Source organism: Giraffa tippelskirchi, chromosome 13 (assembly GCF_054371585.1).
Source record: "Giraffa tippelskirchi isolate mGirTip1 chromosome 13, T2T-mGirTip1v1.2.pri, whole genome shotgun sequence".
In the NCBI taxonomy this organism is placed as follows: Eukaryota; Metazoa; Chordata; class Mammalia; order Artiodactyla; family Giraffidae; genus Giraffa; species Giraffa tippelskirchi.
In genome coordinates this window covers 28,589,856-28,612,204 of record NC_137287.1, presented here as the reverse complement: position 1 = coordinate 28,612,204, position 22,349 = coordinate 28,589,856, and the positions used below count along the sequence as shown (strand labels likewise).

Sequence of the window (22,349 nt, the reverse complement as noted above, 5' to 3'; positions counted from 1 at the left end):
GTCTAGGTTTCCTGCACCCCACTGGTAAGCCCCACTGGTTTCCAAACTAGCCAAGGGGGCTCGTCTTCCCAGTGCTGGACCACTGGTACCCAATGTGGGGCTCAAACCCCTCACTCTTCAGAGAGGATCCCTGAGCCTGCGAGATCTCCCTCCTCTGGGCCACCCACTGGGGCTGTGGGTCCCAATGAGATCTCTTTTCTTCCCCTCCTGTCAGACTCCCTGGGGTTCTTTCTCCATAGCCTTGGTTGTAGGAGAGCCGTTCTGCTGGTCTACAGGTCATTCTGAGAGAGAGTTGCTCTGTATGTCATTGTAGTTTTGAGGTGTTCATGGTGGGTGGAACGGTGGTGAGCTCAGAGCCTTCAAACTCCACCATCTTGATCCCAACTATCTCCCATGATTGAAATTAAGCAGTTGCTTAATTATTTTGAGAAGAATGGTTTAATGGTAGCCAGAATTAATGTAGAGATGGAATCATTTTTCACTGTTGTTTGTCCTTTGGGAAACCTTTTCTGATTTCCCCAAAAATCATTTAGGGGCCCTGCCTCTGTCCTCCCAGGTTACCCTGTGCTCCTCCCCAGTCAGAGCACTTCAGAACACCACACTGTATTTGCCTGTTTGTCTGTATCGCTCATGAGATGGCAAGCCTCCTAAGAGTAAGGAACAACTTCATCCTAGGCTTAGTAACTGGTACATAGTAGATACCAAACACATATATGTTGGGTGAATGATGTATGTATATACTGTGGTCTTTAATGAACTTCTGAAGGGCAGAGAGGTGCTGGAATTCATAATTGTCCTTCCTACTATATCTAACACATTGCCCTGAGCCTCGAAGACCCTCAGGAAATATTTGATGAATAAATGTATGAATGAATATTTTTTTAATGAAAATGTCATTTGTAATACTTTATAATTGTATTGATTTGTTTTTGGCTGTGCTGGGTTTTCGTTGCTGAGTGGCCTCTTCTCTAGTTGCTTTGAGCAGGGGCTACCCCATAGTTGTGGTGTGTGGGCTGATTCTCACTGTGGTGTCTTCTCTTGTGGAGCATGGGCTCTGGGCCACACGGGCTTCAGTAGTTGTGGCTCCCAGGCTCGAGAGCACAAGCTCAGTAGTTGCGGTGCATTGGCCTAGTTACTCCATGACATGTAGGATCTTCCCATATCAGGGATTGAAATTGTGTCTCTTTCACTGGCAGGCTGGTTCTTACCACTGAGCCACCAGGAAAGCCCTGAATCAATGTTTTATATGGTTCATAGTGAACTGATTGATGGAAAGTTTTGCTGTACTTTTATATTTATCAGTTACAAGCTGTGGCAAGGCTATACCGTTAGGGTCAGACTCATTTGACTTTGAAGGGTAACGCCACTGCTTGCAAGCAGGTTACTTAAATTTCACAAGTCTCAGTTGTCTCAGTGCTTACATTGAGAAAATAGTGCCTTGTGAAGTTATCATAAGGACTAAATGAAGTAAAATAAATATAATTGTTTAGTACAGTACATGGTACATAATAAATAATAGATAATAGCAAAAAAAGAAAGGCTTTGTATAGCCCGAAATCTTGATACATTGTAAAATATTTTACTGCTTGCTGGTTTCTTATAAATTTAGCTTTACTTAAATTGATTAAATGGAAAAAAGTATTGAAATGACCACTAGATGTCAGTATTACTCTGTGACTCCCAGTAACAGTTCAACCTGATTAGACAGAGTAATCTGAATCCAAGGACTATGCAAAGAGTAGTTTATAGGTGGTTCCTAATTAAAATGCCATTCCCATTTCTGATTGATTCCCAGCCAATAATGAAGCTGGAGCTGTTACTGCTCCTTGGCTGAAAAGAATGCAAATGAGCCGCAGAAATGAATCCCTTCAAATGCTGCAACCCCTGGGATCATCACCTATCCCCCATATTCTCCCAGCCCGTGTAGAAGCTTTCAACACAGCTGTTACAGACCAGTGTCCTAGGAGCATGTAACCCCCTGGGAAATCCTAATGCACCAGCCCTAGCTTGTTCCTGTCACTAGCTCTTAGCATCACTGCACCCACCCTAGGCATCCCTGCCAACATGACTTCTCAGTAGTGGGAGAACTGTGAAAATATCTCCCCAGATTATGCTTTCAAACATATAGGGAAACAGGATCCTTTCATTGTTAAAGCATATTCTGACATCTCTAAATAGACCTCATAACACACTTTCCTTGGGAAACTTAAAGGGAAAAAAAAAGTTACATGTTAGATTTGCATACCCAGTGCTGTAATTCAGCTTTATCGTCATTCAGACTGTATGTCATTTTTAACGTTAAATGTTAGGAAAGATTTCACTTGCCAGTGGTCCCTTACTTGACAGGAATGAGATAGGTGCTGAAGACAAAGGTGATGAGATGGCAGGGTGCTCTTCTGAGTTAGGTGGCCTCTGGGTTTGAGCTCACCGTCACCACGTGCCAGCTGTGTGACCTTGGGCAAGTTTCTCCATTTCTGTGTGGCTCAGTTTTCTCTCCTTCCTCCTAGGATTATTGTGAGGGTGAACTGACATCAGGTATATGAAATTCTTTGCATTATGCATGGCACATAGTAAGCACTCTCTGATTACTTCTTACAATGATCTTGTGCCCAAGCAGGAGGAGATAGGTGTAAAGAAATAATTACTGTGCAGCAAAATGAGATGCAAAAATGTGGCACTAGAATTGCACCCAGAAACCTAACTTACTTGTACTTTTTTAAGGGGGAGGGGTGCATGGTCCTCAGATGATGTTACCTAATAGCAAGAACATGGCTGTGTTCTCAGACACTCATGATTTGGAACCTTCGGCCTCCATTTACTTGTAGGGTGACCATGGTCAAGTTTCTTCTCTTTCCTGATCTCCATAGTAATACCTACCCCATAGAATTATTATGAGGATTAAATGAAATGAAAGTCTATAAAAAAGCCTAAGCCCAGTGCTTAGGGCTGGGATAGAATATACTTCTCTTCTCCCTCCTTCTTCTGGCTTCCAAGAGAATGGAGCACACCATTTTCTTAACTTGAGATTCACCTTTTCTTTAGAAGTCTATTTTTATTATTTCTAACTTTCATGTCCTATTTCGTCCAGGACCACAACTGTGGCCCAGAAGCATACTTGGAAAAACCCAACTGCTAGGTACTGAGTATTTTCTGAGTAGTAAATTAGTTGTACACATATACTGGTGTTGGCTTCCCCTGGAAAAAGGAAGTGGCAACCCACTCCAGTATTCTTATCTGGAAAATCGTAATCCGTGGGGTCGCAAAAGAGTCAGACATGACTGGGCAACTAAACAACAACAACATCTACTGGTGTCATTGAAAATCCTTTGTCTACAAATTTCTACTTAGCACTGTTTGTTTTTACTGTCTTTGAAAAGCACTTTGCTTGGCTAGGATAAGTTTCAGCTCCATCTATCTCAATCTAAATTTTAAACACCAAAATAGTAGAATCTGAATTGAGTCTATTGAACTGCTAGGAGTCATGGGTTACCATCGTCATTTTCCAGATCCCAGGAATGATGAGAATGGGAGCAAAAACATGCCAGTGAGTTTACAGCAAATATATATGGTACCTAGCTTGGTTTAGGTCTAAAAGACGAGATTGTCATAGAATAATTGACATCTGTGCACTCATGTCATTTCATGTCTGTCTCTAATTTCCCACCAATCCTACTGCACCACAGAGGCATGTGTGTATGATATATACACATGAGAAATCATCTGGTCCAGAACTCTGTTTTTATAATTAAAGAAACATGTGTATATCCTTGTTTTTGCAATTCAGAGGTGTCATTGTCACATCCACCCCACAAAACAGACGTTTACGCGTTTTTTTTAAGATTTTTATTTCAAATAGACTAATTTATCTTTCAGTAGAATATACTCTGATTCTGAAAGTTGAATTCTTATAATAAGTGAAGCAAATGTTGCCCAGACTTCTGAAAGACAGCTATTTTGCAAAGTTCACATTTGATTCACATATAAAAGAATAAATGGCCCACTTGACTTTGAGAAATTCTTCCTCCACCAGGTCAGACACACCCCACCTCAGGGCCTTTGCTCTTACCCTTCCTTTGGCTGGAACTCTTTTGCCCCACATGGTCACAAGGCTCACCCTCTCATCTCCATCCAGCCTTTACTCACTTAAGATTTCAGTGAGGCATACGCTATCTGAAATTGCAAATCCTAAAAAATACAACAAACTAGTGAATATGACTGAAAAAGAAGCAAACTTGCAGATAAACAAAGAACAAATTCATGGACTGTCCAGTGGTTAAGACTCCATGCTTCAACTGCAGGGGTCATGACCCCTGGTCAAAGAAGTTGAAAAAAAAAGAACATATTAGTGTTACCAATGGGGAGAGGGAAGAAAGGGGCAATATTGGGATAAAGTATTAGTAAATACAACTATTAGGTATAAAATAAGCCACAAGGATGTATCGTACAACATGGACAATATAGCCAATCTTCTATGATAGCTATAAATGGAGTAAAACCTTTCAAAATTGTGAATCACTGTATTATATACCTGTAAGTATAATATTGTATATCAACTACAACTTTTTTCAAAAGATTAAATAAGTAAGTAAATTGCAAACCACCACCTCTTACACATACTCCTTGTCGTCCTCTGATTCACTTTTTCCCCTCAGCACTTATCCCTTATAACAACTAAATATCTTACTTATATTACTTATTGTAAATGCCACAGGACAGCTTTTCGTGTTTTGTTTGTGGCTGTATCTCAGCCTAGAATAGCTTGCCTATGCTCAAATAAGGCATTCAGGGAAACTGTGATGAATAAGTGAAAGCAAACATAAAAATGACATGTCTTTTGTGCACTCTAAATTATGATTTTTCCCTCCTCAGGCATCTTGGTATATAGAGCTCACAGAATAATCGAGTCTTGTCAAGAAGCATTCATCTTGCGCCTCTTTCGACAGAAAAACAAACGTGGTTTTATTAAAGCCTTCACAGACAACGCTGTTGCCTTTGACACCGGCTTTTGTCACGTGGAAAGAGTGATGAGAAATCTTTTCGTAAGGAAGCTGTATCTGTGGCCAAGGTAAATAGCATTATGTGACCAATTTCTGCAAGAGAACCTGTTGTACTTTAATTTCACACTTTAATGTAATATTTACTGTCACTACACTTGACACATGCTAGTCAGGTTTATAACAATGCCCCCAAGTATAGATAAATGGTCACCACATTTGTGATTCTTTTAATAGGAAAGAGAGATTTGATAGTTATTTTTCTGGTAGCCCAGGGCCACCACTTTCTTGTCCATTTAGTGAAATCCCTAGGGATCTGGAGGCTCATGTGTACAACAGCATTAGGTGAACTACAGATTTACTGGCTAAGATTCTAACTTCCACTTTGAAAATTACCCATCAGCAGCAGGGAAGAGAATGGGATAAATTGGCAGATGGGACTGACATACATTACTACATATAAAATAGATGGCTAATAAGGACTTACTGTATAGCACGGGGAACTCTACTCAGTGCTCTTTAATGACCCATATGGGAAAAGAATCTAGAAAAGGGTGGTTATATGGATATGTTAAGGCTTCCCTGGTGACTCAGACGGTAAAGAATCTCCCTGCAGTGCAGGAAACCTGGATTCAATCCCTGGCCCTTGCCTTATTTGAATAATACCTCCATTTATAGAGGTTAAAAGTAATCCTAAACACACGGTCACTTGGCTTTCCGTTTTGCTTCTTAATGACATTTGTTGTTGTTCGGTCGCTAAGTCATGTCTGACTCTTTGCGAGCCAGTGGACTGCAGCACACCAGGCTTCCCTGTCCTTCACTATCTCCCCGAGTTTGCTCAAATCCATGTCTATTGAGTTGATGATGCCATCCAACCGTCTCATTCTCTGCTGCTCCTTCCCCTTCTGCCCTTAATCTTTCCCAGCATTAGGGTCTTTTCAATTGAGTCAGTTCTTCACATCAGGTGGCCAAAGTATTGGATTTTCAGCTTCAGCATCAGTCCTTCCAATGAATATTCAGGACTGATTTCCTTTAGAATTGAGTGGTTTGATCTTCTTACAGTCCATTTACAAAAAGCTGTTAGAGTATTAAACTGAGACCAGAAACACAGAGCTCCTACAACTCCTGAAAATATTTTAAAATGTTTGTCTTTTTAGGTTCCATGTAGCAGTAAACTCGTTTTTAGAACTGCATAAACCCGAAGTCGTAGAAATTCATGTTTCTATGACACCTGCCATGCTTGCTATACAGACTGCTATTCTGGACATTTTAAATGCCTGTTTAAAGGAATTAAAATGCCATAACCCGTCGCTTGAAGTTGAAGATTTATCTTTAGAAAATGCTATTGGAAAACCTTTTGACAAGGTACTCTATTTCTCTCCCTTTTTAAGCTCTGTTTGTGATGTTTTAATTTTTAAGTATGCAAGTTATTTTAATATTTATAATGTTTTCAGTAGGAATTTGTTGTCATTTTAAAATTAAGTTGGAGGTGATTTAAAGTATATCTTCTTTGGTTTACTGGAAAGTAATTTGTAGTCAAATACATTGATTGGCATCTAAGCATAATTCCGATTTTTGCAGTTATACAATGATTATCTCTTTTTTTTTAAGTATATGTTAGGGAACAATGAATAACCTTTTGCTCTGAAATGACAACATTTGAATATCTACAGGTAGAAGAGTGTACATAAGAATGCTTCAGTATTTATGATCTCTTATTTGGAATAAAAATAATTTGGATGAGTTTTGATTACTGAGGAAGGTGATTTTGCTCTGTCTTAAAATTACATTCTGAAGTGAGAAAATGGTAAGACTGTAGCTCTAGGAATGTTTATTTCAACTAATTTTTTCATCATAGATTAATATTAATACATGTACATAAATGTCCAAGATCGAATTGTATGTCTAGAAAAAACTAAAAAAAAATTCCAGGCAGCTTTTTTTTCATATTTTTGTAGACAAGTTCTTTTCTTTCAAACTCTGAATCAATTTCTTTCAAACTCTGAATCAATCTCGTCATTGAAAATAATGCATAGTGATTTTTAAAAGGGAAAAATTTAAGTCCTTATTTTTCTGATTCTTCCAGAGAAAGTCTTTTTGCTGTGAAATAATGATGCATAAAAGCCATTCCATGTGTTTTGTGCCTCTGTTTTTAAAATTTATTTTAATTTAGTGCCTAGTATACCCAAAACACCTCTCACATTCTTCTAATGGTACATATATCTGTGTGGTGGTGGTTTAGTCACTAAGTTGTGTCCAACTCTTGTGACTCCGTGGACTGTAGTCTGCCAGGCTTCTCTGTCCATGGGATTTCCTAAGCAAGAATACTGGAGTGGGTTCCCATTTCCTCTCCAGGGAATCTTCCAACCCAGGGATTAAACCCAGGTCTCCTGCACTGCAGGCAGATTCTTTGCCACTGAGCTACCAGGGAAGTCCCCGTATTTGTACCTAGAAAAACAAAATATAGCCAGGTATGCTTTGCACTAAATTTCTATAAATCATCCCCTGGCCAGTGAAAGTCAAAGTATTGTTTTACGTATTCATCTCATAACCAAAACAAAATACAGGCATAATTTGCGTTTGTTAGAAAATTTAAGTTTTGTTAATGGTCTTAGAAAACAGGCGTGTAGATGATTTTTACAAAAGACGATATACAAAAGACTTATATGTCCCATTTTATCTAGGACAGTCACAGTGTCTGCCTATTGTCCTGGAGTAATTATTAATAGTGTCATTTCATTTTTATAAGAGTTCCAGTTTGGACAGTAGATTATTTGGTCTTCTAAATATTACTTCCATTCAATATTAAATGTGTTAGATAAGATGCCTTGTAGTGAAACTGCTTCTGAATCATGCTGCATTATCCCTTTTAGTTACAGAATCAGCTTGTGAAGGAGACATGCATATATATAGCTGTGGATATATACATACCTACATAGGATATACATAAAGCTGTTCTGTGTTTTAGACAATTTTTTAGGATCTTAAAAAGTATTCAGATTTAATTGGTTGTTAAATATTTTCTCATCCTTGAATCACACTTTAAAAAAATAATAAACACATCTTTTATAGCAGCAAACCAAGGTCTACTGATACTAATTTGATACCATGTAGTTTCCCTAGTTTATATCTTCTGCTTCATTATCCAACTGGCTCTCACATCTCTATCCATTCAGGACTTGGCAGAAATTAAGTGTATCCGAATTACTTGCTTTGATTCTGCATAAAAGTGAATAATTGATTATCTGATGTTTATCAGGACCTTTGTCTCCTAATAATGTAAATGTGGGTAATTATGAATTGACTGTATCTGATCATAAAGATTGTAGTGATGACACTCAGCTTTACATTTGAAAAATTAGACGTTCTAATTAGAACGTTCTGAGTCTTACGAACTTAAATTTCTATCCACTTCCTTGGGAGATAATGTTTTTTGTTTTTTATTTATTTAAACCATGTGGTAAAGCTTACATAACAAAATTTACCATTTTAACCATTTTTAGGTATACAAGGGCTAATGTTTGTTGTCAGTATCATTTGTATTAATAATAGCTATATTGACTGTCTCTTAGCAGTATTTTATTCTTGTTTTAGACAATTCGCCATTACTTAGATCCTTTGTGGCACCAGCTTGGAGCCAAGACTAAATCCTTGGTTCAGGATTTGAAGATATTACGAACCCTGCTGCAGTATCTCTCTCAGTATGATTGTGTCACATTTCTTAATCTTCTGGAATCTCTCAGAGCAACAGAGAAAGCATTTGGTCAGAATTCAGGTGGGAGATAAAAATACTAATGTTATTCTAGGAGCTGATTTGAATGAAGTACTAGATTTTGTTGGGGAGTCAGGTGTGGGGAGTGCTGTATTCAACTTCATGGTATACTGAGATGTCAAATTACGTTTTATGTTCATAGCACAGGGATGTAGGTTTTATTGATAGCTAATGTTTCCACCTACTTCTGTATATTAATAAATATTCATATCCATTCCAGGCAGTTTTATTTCTAGAAAAGACCATATATCACAGGCAGTCCCCAGCTTAGAAATAGGTTGTATTCTGAAAGTTTAGTAGTTATGAACTTAAAATTCATTTCCCCAAAGAAACGGCAAGGGAATATGGAGTTTCATTAGCCAAAGAATGAGAAGAAGAGATTTGTAGGGAAACATACATATGCTACTGTCCACCAACTGGATTTTCTACCAGTCACATTCTTCCCTCATTAGTGTGACCTTTCTCACTGACTGGCAAGGCCAGTGATTTGTAAAGTGTGGCCCAGGGGCTCCTGGTGCCAAGATTTAATACAATTAATATTTCTTATTGCTTCACCAGGGACATTCTTGAGTCGTAAACTACAGATGCACAGTGTTGAGGATACATTGATGGCTAGTGAACTTTGGGTCCACTGCTTTCATCTGTGCTTGGGCACCAGCAGCATATAACCCACCGATGCTTTTGCACCATCATTAGAAATGTCAACACAGTGGGGGAAATTCAGTAATAGTATGAGAGTAGTTTTGAGGTCACAGACCACCCTCCTGAAAACATCTTGGGGGCCCCCAGAGATCTGTAGGCTGCACTTTGAAAACCACCAGTCTAGCTGAACAGCGACAGAGACCATAACCAAGGAGGTGTGATTGGGAGATGAACAAGCTGGTGACTGGTTGATATACAGGTCATGTGACCATCAGAGATTCTCTGAAGTTACCCATAAATTGAAGGCTTTTATTTTTTTCTAACTTTTTATGTTAGGTTGGCTCTTTCTTGACTCCAGCACCTCAATGTTTGTAAATGCTCGAGCAAGGGTATATCATGTTCCAGATGCAAAAATGAGTAAAAAAAGCAACCTGCCTGAAAAACTGGAGATTAAAGAAGAACAAGGTATCTTGTATGATTAAGTCTTCAAACATGTCTTTTTTTACATATTTGGTGTGGAAATGCTTATCAAGTTACAGTATAACTTTAAATCTCCTTCGAGTGTGTGAAAAATATGTGACTACATTTAATTACTTGTTACATGTAACATGTGATGTATGTTAAAAAATATTTGGAATGGATTCATTGCTAGGGGATTCCAAATAACAAATACCAGTATCAATCAAAAGTATTCTTACTACTACATAGGAATGGTTGTTTTATTTTTTTAACTTCAGAATAATTACTATTTGGGCACTTAAGGTCTTAGTGGACTGTTTTAACATCCCGTTTCAGTTCAGTTCAGTTCAGTCACTTAGTCATGTCTGACTCTTTGCTACCCCATGTACTGCAGCACGCCAGGCCTCCCTGTCCATCACCAACTCCCACAGTTTACTCAAACTCATGTCCATTGAGTCAGTAATGCCATCCAATCATCTCATCCTCTGTCCTCCCCTTCTCCTCCCACCTTCAATCTTTCCCAGGATCAGGGTCTTTTCAGGTGAGTCAGTTCTTCACATCAGGTGACCAAAGTATTGGAGCTTCAGCTTCGGCATCAGTCCTTCCAATGAATATTCAGGATTGATTTCCTTTAGGATGGACTAGCTGGGTCTCCTTGCAGTCCAAGGGACTCTCAGGAGTCTTCTCCAACACCACAGTTTAAAAGCATCAATTCTTCAGTGCTCAGATTTCTTTATAGTCCAACTCTCACATCCATACATGACTATTGGAAAAACCATAGCTTTGACTAGACAGACCTTTGTTGGCAAAGTAATGTCTCTGCTTTTTAATGTGCTGTATAGGTTGGTCATAACTTTTTTTCCAAGGAAAAAGTGTCTTTTAATTTCGTGGCTACAGTCATCATCTGCAGTGATTTTGGAGCCCAAGAAAATAAAGTCTGTTACTGTTTCCATGTTTCCCATCTATTTCCCATGAAGTGATGGGACTGGATACCATGATCTTAGTTTTCTGAACGTTGAGCTTTAAACCAACTTTTTCACTCTCCTCTTTCACTTTCATCAAGAGACTATTTAGTTCTTCTTCACTTTTTGCTATAAGGGTGGTGTCATCTGCATATCTGAGGTTATTGATATTTCTCCTGGAAGTCTTGATTCCAGCTTGTGCTTCATCCAGCCCAGCATTTCTCATGATGTACTCTGCATATAAGTTAAATAAGCAGGGTGACTATGCAGCCTTGATGTACTCCTTTCCCTATTTGGAACCAGTCTGTTGTTCCATGTCTGGTTCTAACTGTTGCTTCCTGACCTGCATACAGATTTCTCAAGAGGCAGGTCAGGTGGTCTGGTATTCCCATCTCTTGAAGAATTTTCTTTTTAGCTTTTAGAAAACAGAGGTACTAGAATGAGGCAAATAATGGATTCTATTTCACACTCTTCTGTAACTATTATAATAAATATATAGTGAATATTGTTGGCTTTTTAAGACATAAAAGTGAAAGTCGCTCAGTCATGTCCAACTCTTTGCCACCCCATGGATTATACAGTCCATGGAATTCTTCAGGCCAGAATGCTGGAGTGGGTAGCCTTTCCCTTCTCCAGGGGATCTTCTTCCTAACCCAGGGATCAAACCCAGGTCTCCCACATTGCGGGCAGATTCTTTACCAGCTGAGCCACCAGGGAAGCCCAAGAATACTGGAGTGGGTAGCCTATCCCTTCTCCAGCAGATCTTCCCAACCCAGGAATAGAACCGTGGTCTCCTGCGTTGCAGGTGGATTCTTTACCAGCTGTTGTCTGCTTATATCTTGTGTTCAACATTAGGAAAATCATGGAGATTTTAGAAATAATAAAATTATTTAGAAATAATAAATAATAATAAAAATAAATAATTCTGTACTAATTCCTTTATTTTGTGCAGCAGTTTATATATAACATCACAGTTGACAATTGACACATAATCATCTCTTATTAGTGACCATGCATATGACTTTCTGTCAAGGCATTATGGAGCCTATGTTAATCTGAGTTTGAAATGTCTTCATTTAGACCATAAGGAGACCTTCTCAAGAATCGAGATTCTCTCTTTAGAGCATTATGAAGGAAGCTCAAAGGAATGGGCTTATAGAACGATGCCTGTGTTATTGTTTTCAAAGCCTTTGTAATACTTTATGGATAAACATTATCACATAGAATGAGATTACCATTTATTTCTACACAGAAACAAAAAAGGAACTGGTCCTAGAAAGCAACCCAAAGTGGGAAGCACTCACAGAAGTTTTGAAGGAAATTGAGGCAGAGAATAAGGAGAGTGAAGTCCTTGGTGGTCCAGGTAGGAAAAAAGGAGATGATGACATTGGCCTTCAAAATCTGGCAAATGAGTCCTTTTGATTAGCTCTTTAAAAATAACTTAACACTATTATTTTGTCTATAGAATAAGAACAAGTGCCACATCACCGAAATCTTTGACAACTTCCTTTCTGTTTATTGGATGGTTTTCTCCAAGTTCAGTCATTGTATGTTCGTGAAAGCAGGTTGTTTTACTGGTTGAGTTCTTGGGAAAACTTCTATTTAAAGATGCAGCTAATCAACTATTATATATTGAATGGATAAACAACAAGGTCCTACTATATAGCACAGGGAACTCAAATCAATATCCTGTGATAAACTGTAAAGGAAAAGAATATTAAAAAGAATGTATATATGTATATACCTGAGTCACTTTGCTGTACAGTGGAAATTAACACAACATTATAAATCAACTAGACTTCAATTAAAAAAAATAAAAGATGCAGCTAATCTCCACATATATGTGGAGGCTTAAAGTCTGGAATCCCCAAGGAGAAAGCTAATGGGCTTATGTTTTAAGTTGTCAGCAAGTCTTTTCAAAGAAACCTTAATTGGACTATGGAGTAACATTGGCCTAGCCCTAAAGAAATTCCAAGTTTTAGGGCTACTCTCTTCAAACATGAGTATACTAGTAGATTAGCACCATAGACTGAACCTGAGCTAAGTTTTTAAAATAAAACCAAATAAAAAATAAAACTAAATTTTAAAGAATATCTATTGAGACTTTGACGCCTATAAAGCACTAAAGGCAAGCACAGAGTCCTTATATGAGTATTATGCTGTGATATTATCACTGAACATATGGTGCTGTCATTTATGACCCTAAGTCATACATACCCACTTAGACAAAGTGAAAAGTATAAAGAAAAAAGAGAAGGGAAAAATTATGTCTCACAGCCACTGTTAACCCTGACATAGTTCCTTCCTGGTTTTCTTCTGTGTATTTTCTGTTTCATGTTGTTATAGATATAACACTGTAAGTAGATTAATTCCAGATGTAGAATTAATGAGTCAAATGATACTGACATTTTCAAAGTTCTCAAAACATATTACCACATTGATATATAGAAAGTTTTTTTTTCTTTTTTTTTTTTATCAATTGTCATTTCTTTTGGAAGTATAAGACCTTGTCTCTTTTTCACCTAGCTAGCATTGACTGAAGATGCTGTATATATTTGTGTGTATCTGCATGTATCACATATGTACAACAGTTTTATCAATTTGATTAGAGAAAAATGTTTTATCTAGTTTGAAATTTTGATGTTTTGGGAACTCGGTATTTTCTCAGATGCATTTCTTCTTCTGTGAATTGTGTTAGTTTCCTTTGCTGGTTTAAGGTGTGTCCTTAGTCTGTCTCAGCTTTTTATACATTGAAGATACTAACATTTATTATAGTTGCATAAAGTTGTGTTATGTCTTTAGCTTTTTTTTTAAGATTAGAAATGGATTTATTTAGAGAGAGACATATTCTGTAGACAGAACGCGGTCCATCTCAAAAGACTTGCGAGCAGCCTGTCTTTACCTTTATAATGCACAGTTAATTCTCCTATGTATTGTGTCAGTCTTAGTTTACAGATATCAATCTTCTCTGAGATTTCTTCCATTGCTTTTAAGCCCGGAAAATCATCCTAATATGGAGAGATGGAGAAGAGTCATCTTTTTTTTTATGATTTATTATTTAACATTTGACTTTGTAATCCATTTGGAATTTATTTTAGTATTTCCAGATCCTCTGGAAAATTATTAATTAAAAAGAGCTCCTTTAAAGCCTCCATTATACCACAGCTATATTTTCATAAGTCTCTAAACATTTCTGGCTTCAACTTTACCCAAAAGATTAAAATGATCCTGGCAGAGAGGTGAAAGCCTTTGATGAGCATCTGAGACCCTTGTTAAACAAATTGTAAAGTATCTTTAGCACCAGGGAGGTGAGATGGGTCTTCTTTGTTGGGGACAGGAGGAGGGGGCGCACAGGGAGGAGGACAGCAAGTGAGCTAATAGCTCCATAATGCTGTTTTTAATTTTAGGACAAGTTCTCATTTGCGCAAGTGATGACAGGACGTGTTCCCAGCTGCGAGAGTACCTCACTGTCGGAGCAGAGATCTTCTTGTTGAGGCTCTACAGAAAAACCTTTGAGAAGGACAGCAAAGCCGAAGATGTATGGATGAGGTTAAGGAAGGAAGATGACTCAAAGAGAATCATGAAATCCAACAAGAGGCCCAAAGACCTCCGAGACAAAGACAAGCCCCCTGCCAAAGAGAAGCCCCTCAGAAAGAAGAAACCAAGGTTGACTTTAACTCAGATGATGGGAAGAACTGAAGAACTGGAGGGGGAGGCGGGTGTTGAGGAGGGCAGCCCAAGAGAGCTGACCAGTAGCCCGGAGAGCTGCACGGAAGACATTAAGCACGAGGAGTTTGATGTGAATGTGTCCTCCGATGCCGCCTACGGAATCCTGAAAGACCCCCTCACCATCATCCACCCGCTCCTGGGCTGTAGTGATCCCTACGCTCTGACACGCGTACTCCATGAGGTAGAGCCGAGATACGTGGTCTTGTATGACGCAGAGCTGACCTTCGTGCGTCAGCTTGAAATTTACAGGGCGACTCGGCCCGGGAAGCCTCTCAGGCAAGTTGTAGGGAAGGTGAACTCTCACCTTACAGGCTTCAGCTTCACAGTTCTGTAGAATTTAGCACAGATAGACCAGTTGCACACAGGCTTTCTGATCTTTAACGCTGCCTAGTTGGGATGTTGGCTGGTTTTATGAAACGTTTGATGGTTCAGGTCAGTCTGGGAAGTATACCTGAGAAGGAGGTCAAATGTAGTGGAACCAGGAATCTGGGGGAATGCCCCCCTTCTTGTTAACCTTCTCTTCTGCTCTTCGGTGCCATATTCTTTATGCATTGGTTGTAGCCTATAGGCTGCCATCTCTGAATAAGCCTAGGAAGTTTACGATATCCTAACTTGTCCCAAATGTTAGTGTAACTATGATTCAGCAAAATCATTTCATAATTCGAAAATGTCTTTCTTTTAAATCTGAAAAAGTGACTCTAAGTTACCGCCACATAAAACTGAAGTATTTGGAGAATTATTGTACCAAGTTTTCTCGAGTTTCAAGAACTATCAGATGAGAAATCTACAGAAATATCAGATGGGAAAATGGTGCCTCCCAAAGAATATAGTGTTCTGGCTCTCCAATTATCCAAGGGAAATAAACAGCAAAATTAATATCCTGAACTCAGCCTGAACCAAAAGCAGAGCCAAAAGAAACCTTTCTAGCCAGTTTAACGAAGGCAACCCTTCTGAGTAGAGATGAATGGAGGAGATGGGTCAGAAAGAACACAGGATGAAGAGATTAGACGAAGCTGGTAAAATAATTATAGGCTGATAAATTTTTCATACTTTGCCATTGATCAATACTGTAGATAGCTTGAGTGCACCCAAGTTCTCTGTTACCTGATAATAGAATACCGTGTGATGCTTAGAAACAAAATATCAGAGATGGAAGGGGCTTTGGAGTTCAACCACTCAGTCTATCAATGAGAAACTGAGGCTCAGAGGTGGTGAATGACTTGCCCGTGGCCACTTGATATATTCGTGGCAGAGCTGGGGGTCTCTGGACTCATTGGCCAGTGGCCTTTTCCATGTTCACACTTTAAAAAAATGCAATCTAGGAAGATGAAGGTCAAAAGAAAAATCAAGGGTTAAAAAGGAAAAATATCTCTGATAGAAGGTGAAGAAAAGATGCTTCATTCAGCAACAAACAAGATAGAAAGCTGGCCTTTTCTAACAGAAAAGAATATGTCAAATTATTTCTTGAGGCGCTTGATATAATCCATATGTCCTCTGTGTCTATGTGTTTATATAAAATGTGCGATGGCTTGGTTCTGCTAAGACATGAATAAAAAGGAACTGAGAAATTACTTGTGAAGATAAAGGTCATATAGATTTCATTGTTTACTTTTCACTAACATGAACTTTCCTAAGCTGGCTTTTATAACTGCTCTCCAACTTTTTAAACGATTGTTTGGCAGGAGTGCAAAGAAAAAATTGAAAAAAGAGAAGCTGCTAAGATTGTGTTTTCTGATTTGTTTATAGTTATGAGGAAAGAATTATTCTATCCCTCTTTGTTATATTTCAGTGTTTACCTAAACTCCATTCCTCCTTTTGGTGAAAGAAGAAAGGAAAAAAAAAGCCCATGTGGTAATGAGACCTTTAACAGGTGGGGTTTAGGCTGCTTGATTTTAGCAAGTGTGTGATTAATGGAACTTTCCTTCTCCATCAAATATTTATTATTTGAACACTCTGGGTTGCTGATTTCACGCTTTTCCTTCCAGGGATTAAAAATTATGTGTTTGCAGCCTAAAAGAGATTTGTCTTAACTTGCAGGGTTTACTTTCTTATATATGGAGGTTCAACGGAGGAACAGCGCTATCTCACTGCTTTGCGGAAAGAAAAGGAAGCTTTTGAAAAGCTCATAAGGTAAATACACAGGAGATCAGTATGAAGGAATCAAAGGCCTTTGAAGATCCAGAGGCTTCTCTGGATCTAGGTGGGGGAATATCTACCAGCCCTTAGGTGCTAGGGAGAGTCATGTCAAGATACACCTGTGATCTGATAACACCCCAAGGTTTACACGGATCAGCACAAATTTCTTTTTTCCCTGCCTCTCCACCATCCCTATTTGCTTTTCAGGGGTGTGATGGACTATTAGAAATGTGAAGAAAACTGCTTTTCTGTTTGTAAAGAAATAAAACCTTAAGCACCAGCAATAGAACTCTCCCCTTCCCCCATGTCCAGGATTTCCCCCCTCCCTTGGAATCATGATTTTTTTTTTCCCCTTGTGAAATCTCCATTGTCTTGGGTGGGTGACTGCTTTACTCTTTACCCGAAAATACTTTTATAACCTGGTCAGTTCATATCAATAGAATCACTCTGAGAAAACATTTTTATAAAAGTGTGACATTTGTCTGAACAGATGTGTGTTTTTTGAGAATGAGTATCCTTTAATGTTCCAGATCCAGATAGGAAAAGCTTTTGGTTTGACAGAAGGAAAATGTTCCTAAGTGAGATATTGGCAAACTGCATGGCTACCTCTTACCTGTAGGCATCTGAGAAAGCTGATAACATCCCCCGAGGAATGTTGTCAAGGAGATGGCAGCTTGGTGAGAGAAGATAGATCAGGTGGTCTCTCAGGGGCCCCAGGAGCCAGGGCAGGGGCTGGACAGGGAATCCTTGAGCTGATCCTTAGAAGAGGCTAGATGAGAGGAGACTGTGGCCTAGCCTGGCTGGGACCAAGCCAGACCAGTCTTAAAAGCCTCAGATGCTGGCAACATAGCAGTGACGAGAGGGCAGAAGTCACTTTTAGTGGCAGCTAGCCAGCCAGGACCTCGGCAGAATTTCAAAATGGACAGCCATTCTCCAACAATGGCTATGGGCTTTCAGTATATGCCTAAAATATATAGATACCCCAGTGCATCCAGGAATGGTTTCCAGACACAGGAGCACTTCCTGAATCAGTGCCATTGAGTCCCTATAAAGACACTCAGCACGGTATGTGGGCAGCACCCTGTGCTGTCCTTCCCTTCCCTTCCTCTCCTCTGTGATTGTGGCACGCCTTAGGCAAGGATTCTTACAGCTTTCGATCCTCAGTTATGGGGCAGTCCTTTCAGCCTGTGAAAAATGTATTTTCTTTTTTTAGTTTTTATTGAAGTATGGTTGACTTGTAATTTGTGTTAATTTCCACCGTACAGTAAAGTGATTCAATTATACACATATAACTCCCAGTCCTTCCCTCCCCTAGCCCCTCTCCACCTTGGGAAGCCTTTTCTCTATGTCTGTAAATCTGTTTCATTGTTTTTCAGTTGCTAAGTTGTGTCTGACTCTTTGCAACACCATGGACTGCAGCACGCCAGGCTTCCCTGTCCTTCACCATCTCCGAGAGTTTGCTCAAACTCGTGTCCATTGAGTCGGTGATGCCATCCAACCATCTCAAAATCTGTTTCCCCCTTCTCCTCCTGCCCTCAATTTTTCCCAGCATCAGGGTCTTTTCCAGTGAGTTAGCTCTTTGCATCAGGTGGCCAAAGTATTGGAGCTTCAGCTTCAGCATCAGTCCTTCCAGTGAATATGCAGGGTTGATTTCCTTTCGGATTGACTGGTTGGATCTTGTGGTCCAGGGGACTCAAGAGCCTTCTCTAGCATCACAGTTAAAAAGCATCAATTCTTTGGTGCTTAACTTGTTTTATGGTCCACTCTCACGTCTGTACATGCCTACTGTTCCCCTTCTATTTGCCATGAAGTGATAGGACTGGATGCCATGATCTTCATTTTTTGAATATTGAGTCTTAAGCCAGCTTTTTTCCTCTTGTCTTTCACCTTCATCAAGAGGCTCTTTAGCTCCTCTTCACTTTCTGCCATTAGGGTGGTATCTTCTGCATATCTGAGATGGTTCATATTTCTCCCAGCAGTCTTGATTCCAGCTTGTGATTCATCCAGCATAGCATTTCACATGATGTACTCTGCACAGAAGTTAAATAAGCATATAAGTGGAATAAACAACTCCTTTCCCAATTTTGAACCTGTCCATTGTTCCATGTCCAGTTCTAACTATTGCTTCTTTACCTGAATACAGGTTTCACAGGAGGCAGGTCAGGTGGCCAGGTATTCCCATCTCTTGAAGAATTTTCCACAGTTTGTTGTGATCCACACAGTCAAAGGCTTTAACATAGTGAAGAAGAAGATTTTTTTTAGAATTCTCTTGCTTTTTCTGTGATCCAATGAATGTTGGCAATTTGATCTCTGGTTCCTCTGCCTTTTCTAAATCTAGCTTGTACATCTGAAAGTTCTCAGTTCACATACTGTTGAAGCCTAGCTTGAAGGATTTTGAACATTACCTTGCTAGCATGTGAAATGAGCACAATTGTGTGGTAGTTTGAACATTCTTTGGCATCGCCCTTCTTTGGAATTGAAATGAAAACTGATCTTTTCCTGTCTGGTGTTTCATAGATATGTATTTTCTATTAATGTGCTCTGGAGGATAGTTTGTGGGCTTCCCTGGTGGCTCAGATGGTAAAGAATCTGCCTGTAGCATGGGAGACCTGGATTTGATCTCTGGGTTTGAAAGATTACCTGGAGAAGGGAATGGCTACCCACTCCAGTATTCTTGCCTGGAGAATTCCATGGACAGAAAAGCCTGGTGAGCTATAATCCATGGAGGATATTTTATATGTGTGTACATATACTTTTTGAAAAAAATATTCCAGAAAGTGTTATAACAAACCATGTGGTATATAGACTTCCTCTTCCTGTCCAGAACATTTAGCTTCTCTCTGTGTCTCCTAGACCTTCATCTCCCAAGACTCAGTCAACAGATATTTCTTGAGCATCTATTATGAGCCAACTCCTGTGCTCATATTAAAGTGCTAGACTTACAGTGGTGCAGAAAAAAAGCTCAGTTCTGTCTTCTAGAGCTTATCCCCTAGTGTAAAAGACAAACATTGAATGGTTATGTACAGTTTAATAAAAACCTGCAGGCTGTAGCCTACAAAGGTGAAAGAAAATGGTATCGAATGAGAGTTTGTCAGAGGGACCCGGGGGAGCTGTCAGGGGCAGCATCTCTGAAGGGGTGACCTTTAAGCTGACCTAGGGAGCATGTGTGTTGGTTGCTAAGTAGACAAAGTGGGCCGAGGGTTGTGGTGTTCAAGGGTGTGTGTGAAAGCTCAGAGGTGCAGGAGGCCTGTTAAGGATTCAGAACTTGACTCTGAAGGCCATAAGACAGCCCTGCAGAGTTCTAAGTAGGAGAGTGACGTAGTGTGTTTTCAGAGGCTCTCTCTGGCACCAAACTTGGAATTGATGGAGTAGGGAAGTAGTCAGGAAGCTATTGCAGTTGTCCGATAAGAACCAGTGGCAGCTAAGATTAGGTTGATGGAGAGAAGGGGAGAGATTTAAGCGATATTGAGGAAATGGAGTCAAAGAATTGGTGCCACTGGATGTGGGCCAGTAACCTCCTAATTGGCTTTTTCACTCTTTTTAAAATATCCTTTGCCTCAGGCTTCTCTGATTAAAGTAACTGTCTCTAGGTTACAACAAGCACATGGAACTAAGATATTCAGATGAGGTTGTTGGTGTTTACATTGAGGGTCCCTAAAGACCACCCTCAGGCTCAGTGAGTCACCAGAAGGACCCACAAGAGTTAGGTAAACTGGGATCCTCACCATTGTGGTTAATTAGAGAGAAAGAACACAGAGTAAAATCAGCAGAGAAAAAGAATGCACGGAGCCAAGTCCAGGAGAAATGCAGCATAAGCTTCCAAGTGTCCTCTTCCAGTGAGGTCCCAGGGAAGTGCTTAATTCTGGCATCCGTGTGTGACAGCACACGCTCAGCATTATCCTCAGGGAAGCTTACCCGAGACTTGGGGTCCAGCATTTTTACTGGGAGTTAGTCATACATACGCAGTACTCAAGGGACAGACTCCAGCTCCCTGGAGCAGAAACATGTGTTCACCATAAATCACACTGTGAGCATAAGCCATCTGATCACACTGGGGCCTGCTGTGTGATCCTCTCATCAGGCGGAGTAGTGCAAGAACTCAAGAGCTCAGCTCCCAGAAGCTGGCCAGGGGTTTCCAGGAAGACAAGCTGAGGAGACAGGCCTTTCTTGGGAATGTGCAGGGTTTGAGCATCCCAGGCCTGCTCTCTGAACCCTTTCCTGCCCAGAGCTGTAGCCCAGGGTGCCTGTAGCATCTGAGTAGGTGAATTGTATGCTCCAGGCCTCCTTCCCACAGCTGTGTCTTCTCCAGTTCATCAGAATGTAGCCTAGAAAAGAGTGCCGTTAGTGGACTGTAGCCAGGTGTTAGCCAGGTGTTGGAGACCCGCATGCATTTCCCAGCTTATAGAGTGATTCCACACTCAAAGGGCTCAGTGACAAGGCTCAGATCAACCAGGCCTAGCCTGGAAACATCCCTCAGCAGAACCAAGGACGTAGGCTTTCTCCTACATTTCAATTTCTACAGCAATTTCCATACCAGATTTTGGTGTAATTTTATCTATATGGCCTGGCCCAATTTTCTAACTCTCTCAGCAGTGACTGTCTGCGTATTATGTTAGGTCTTTCCATATCACAAAGATAGTAGTAACACTGTTTAGAATCTTAAGATATTTACTTTCCCAGAAAACTTGGGGAATTTGAGAAGTGTTTGTTTTGAGAAGCAAAATATATGTGAGGTGCATGGCTGAAAGAGCATTTGCACTGAGCCTGGACTTAGAGAAAAATGTAATGGGAGACTGAGGAAATGCGCTTTTGCCAGGACCTCCACAAGTGATTTTGTAAGAACAAAAGCAATGCTGCTATTTAAAATAACCAGAGAGGAATGAATCAGGCAAGCTGGCAGTGAAAGGACTGCTTGGCTGGACTAGAGATCAGTAGATTACAGATGACAAGAAAAGAGAAAAAAGATTACATGTCTCAGTATTGATAATAAAACGCTCCCTGGGTCAAAAAATTAGTAATAACATTCTGAGTAAACATAGTTTTGGAGAGGTCACCACTTTTCAAAGGGAAGGGTTAGATTATTTGAAATTTTACAGTTAAAAAAATATGATCACAAAATGGGTTAGCATGAGGACTTGAATAAATGCCCATTTGAAGAGACTCCTAGTCCAGTACCTCCTCCCTGTGTTATCACGTTGTACAAGCTATTCAAATACCACTAGAGATGTTAGAGCAATATTAAGAAACCACAGTATTTCAGGTGGACGTGGGAATCTGAATTGTTCAATTATTATTTTGTATCTGTCACATACAGTAATTTGATTATGCTAAATGTTGTGAACAAGGGACGGAATATTTTTAAGTATGGCAAATTTCTGTTAAACTAATTTGAGTTACTAGTTAGGAAGACTTAATATTTTCTTCACAACCCTGGTTTCATTTTAGGAGTATGTTTTTTTCTGAGATTCAATTTGCAGTTATAACATTTCATAGTAAACTAGCTGTTTTGTTTAACAGTATTAACTGAACCAGTTGCAGAATATTTGAAAGAAATCTGTTTTTTAGCATGCGAGTGCGTGTTTGGTTGTGTCAGACTGTTTGCGACCCTGTGGACTGTGGCCCTCCAGGCTCCTCTGTCCATGGAATTTTCCAGGC

At 39.7% G+C, this 22,349-nt stretch overlaps 1 protein-coding gene across 4 annotated transcripts in view; it reads left to right on the top strand.

Annotated features, from left to right (window-relative positions):
- ERCC4 (ERCC excision repair 4, endonuclease catalytic subunit) overlaps positions 1-22,349 on the top strand; it is a 42,343-nt gene that overhangs the window by 8,532 nt on the left and 11,462 nt on the right. For all 4 annotated transcript variants that reach the window (XM_081556402.1, XM_081556401.1, XM_081556400.1 and 1 more), the window contains exons 3-9: positions 4,870-5,065; positions 6,152-6,359; positions 8,589-8,769; positions 9,745-9,873; positions 12,082-12,192; positions 14,237-14,834; positions 16,596-16,688. In XM_081556402.1, the coding sequence (XP_081412528.1) occupies positions 4,870-5,065; positions 6,152-6,359; positions 8,589-8,769; positions 9,745-9,873; positions 12,082-12,192; positions 14,237-14,834; positions 16,596-16,688 (1,516 nt within the window). The remainder of the gene's footprint in view (positions 1-4,869; positions 5,066-6,151; positions 6,360-8,588; positions 8,770-9,744; positions 9,874-12,081; positions 12,193-14,236; positions 14,835-16,595; positions 16,689-22,349) is intronic.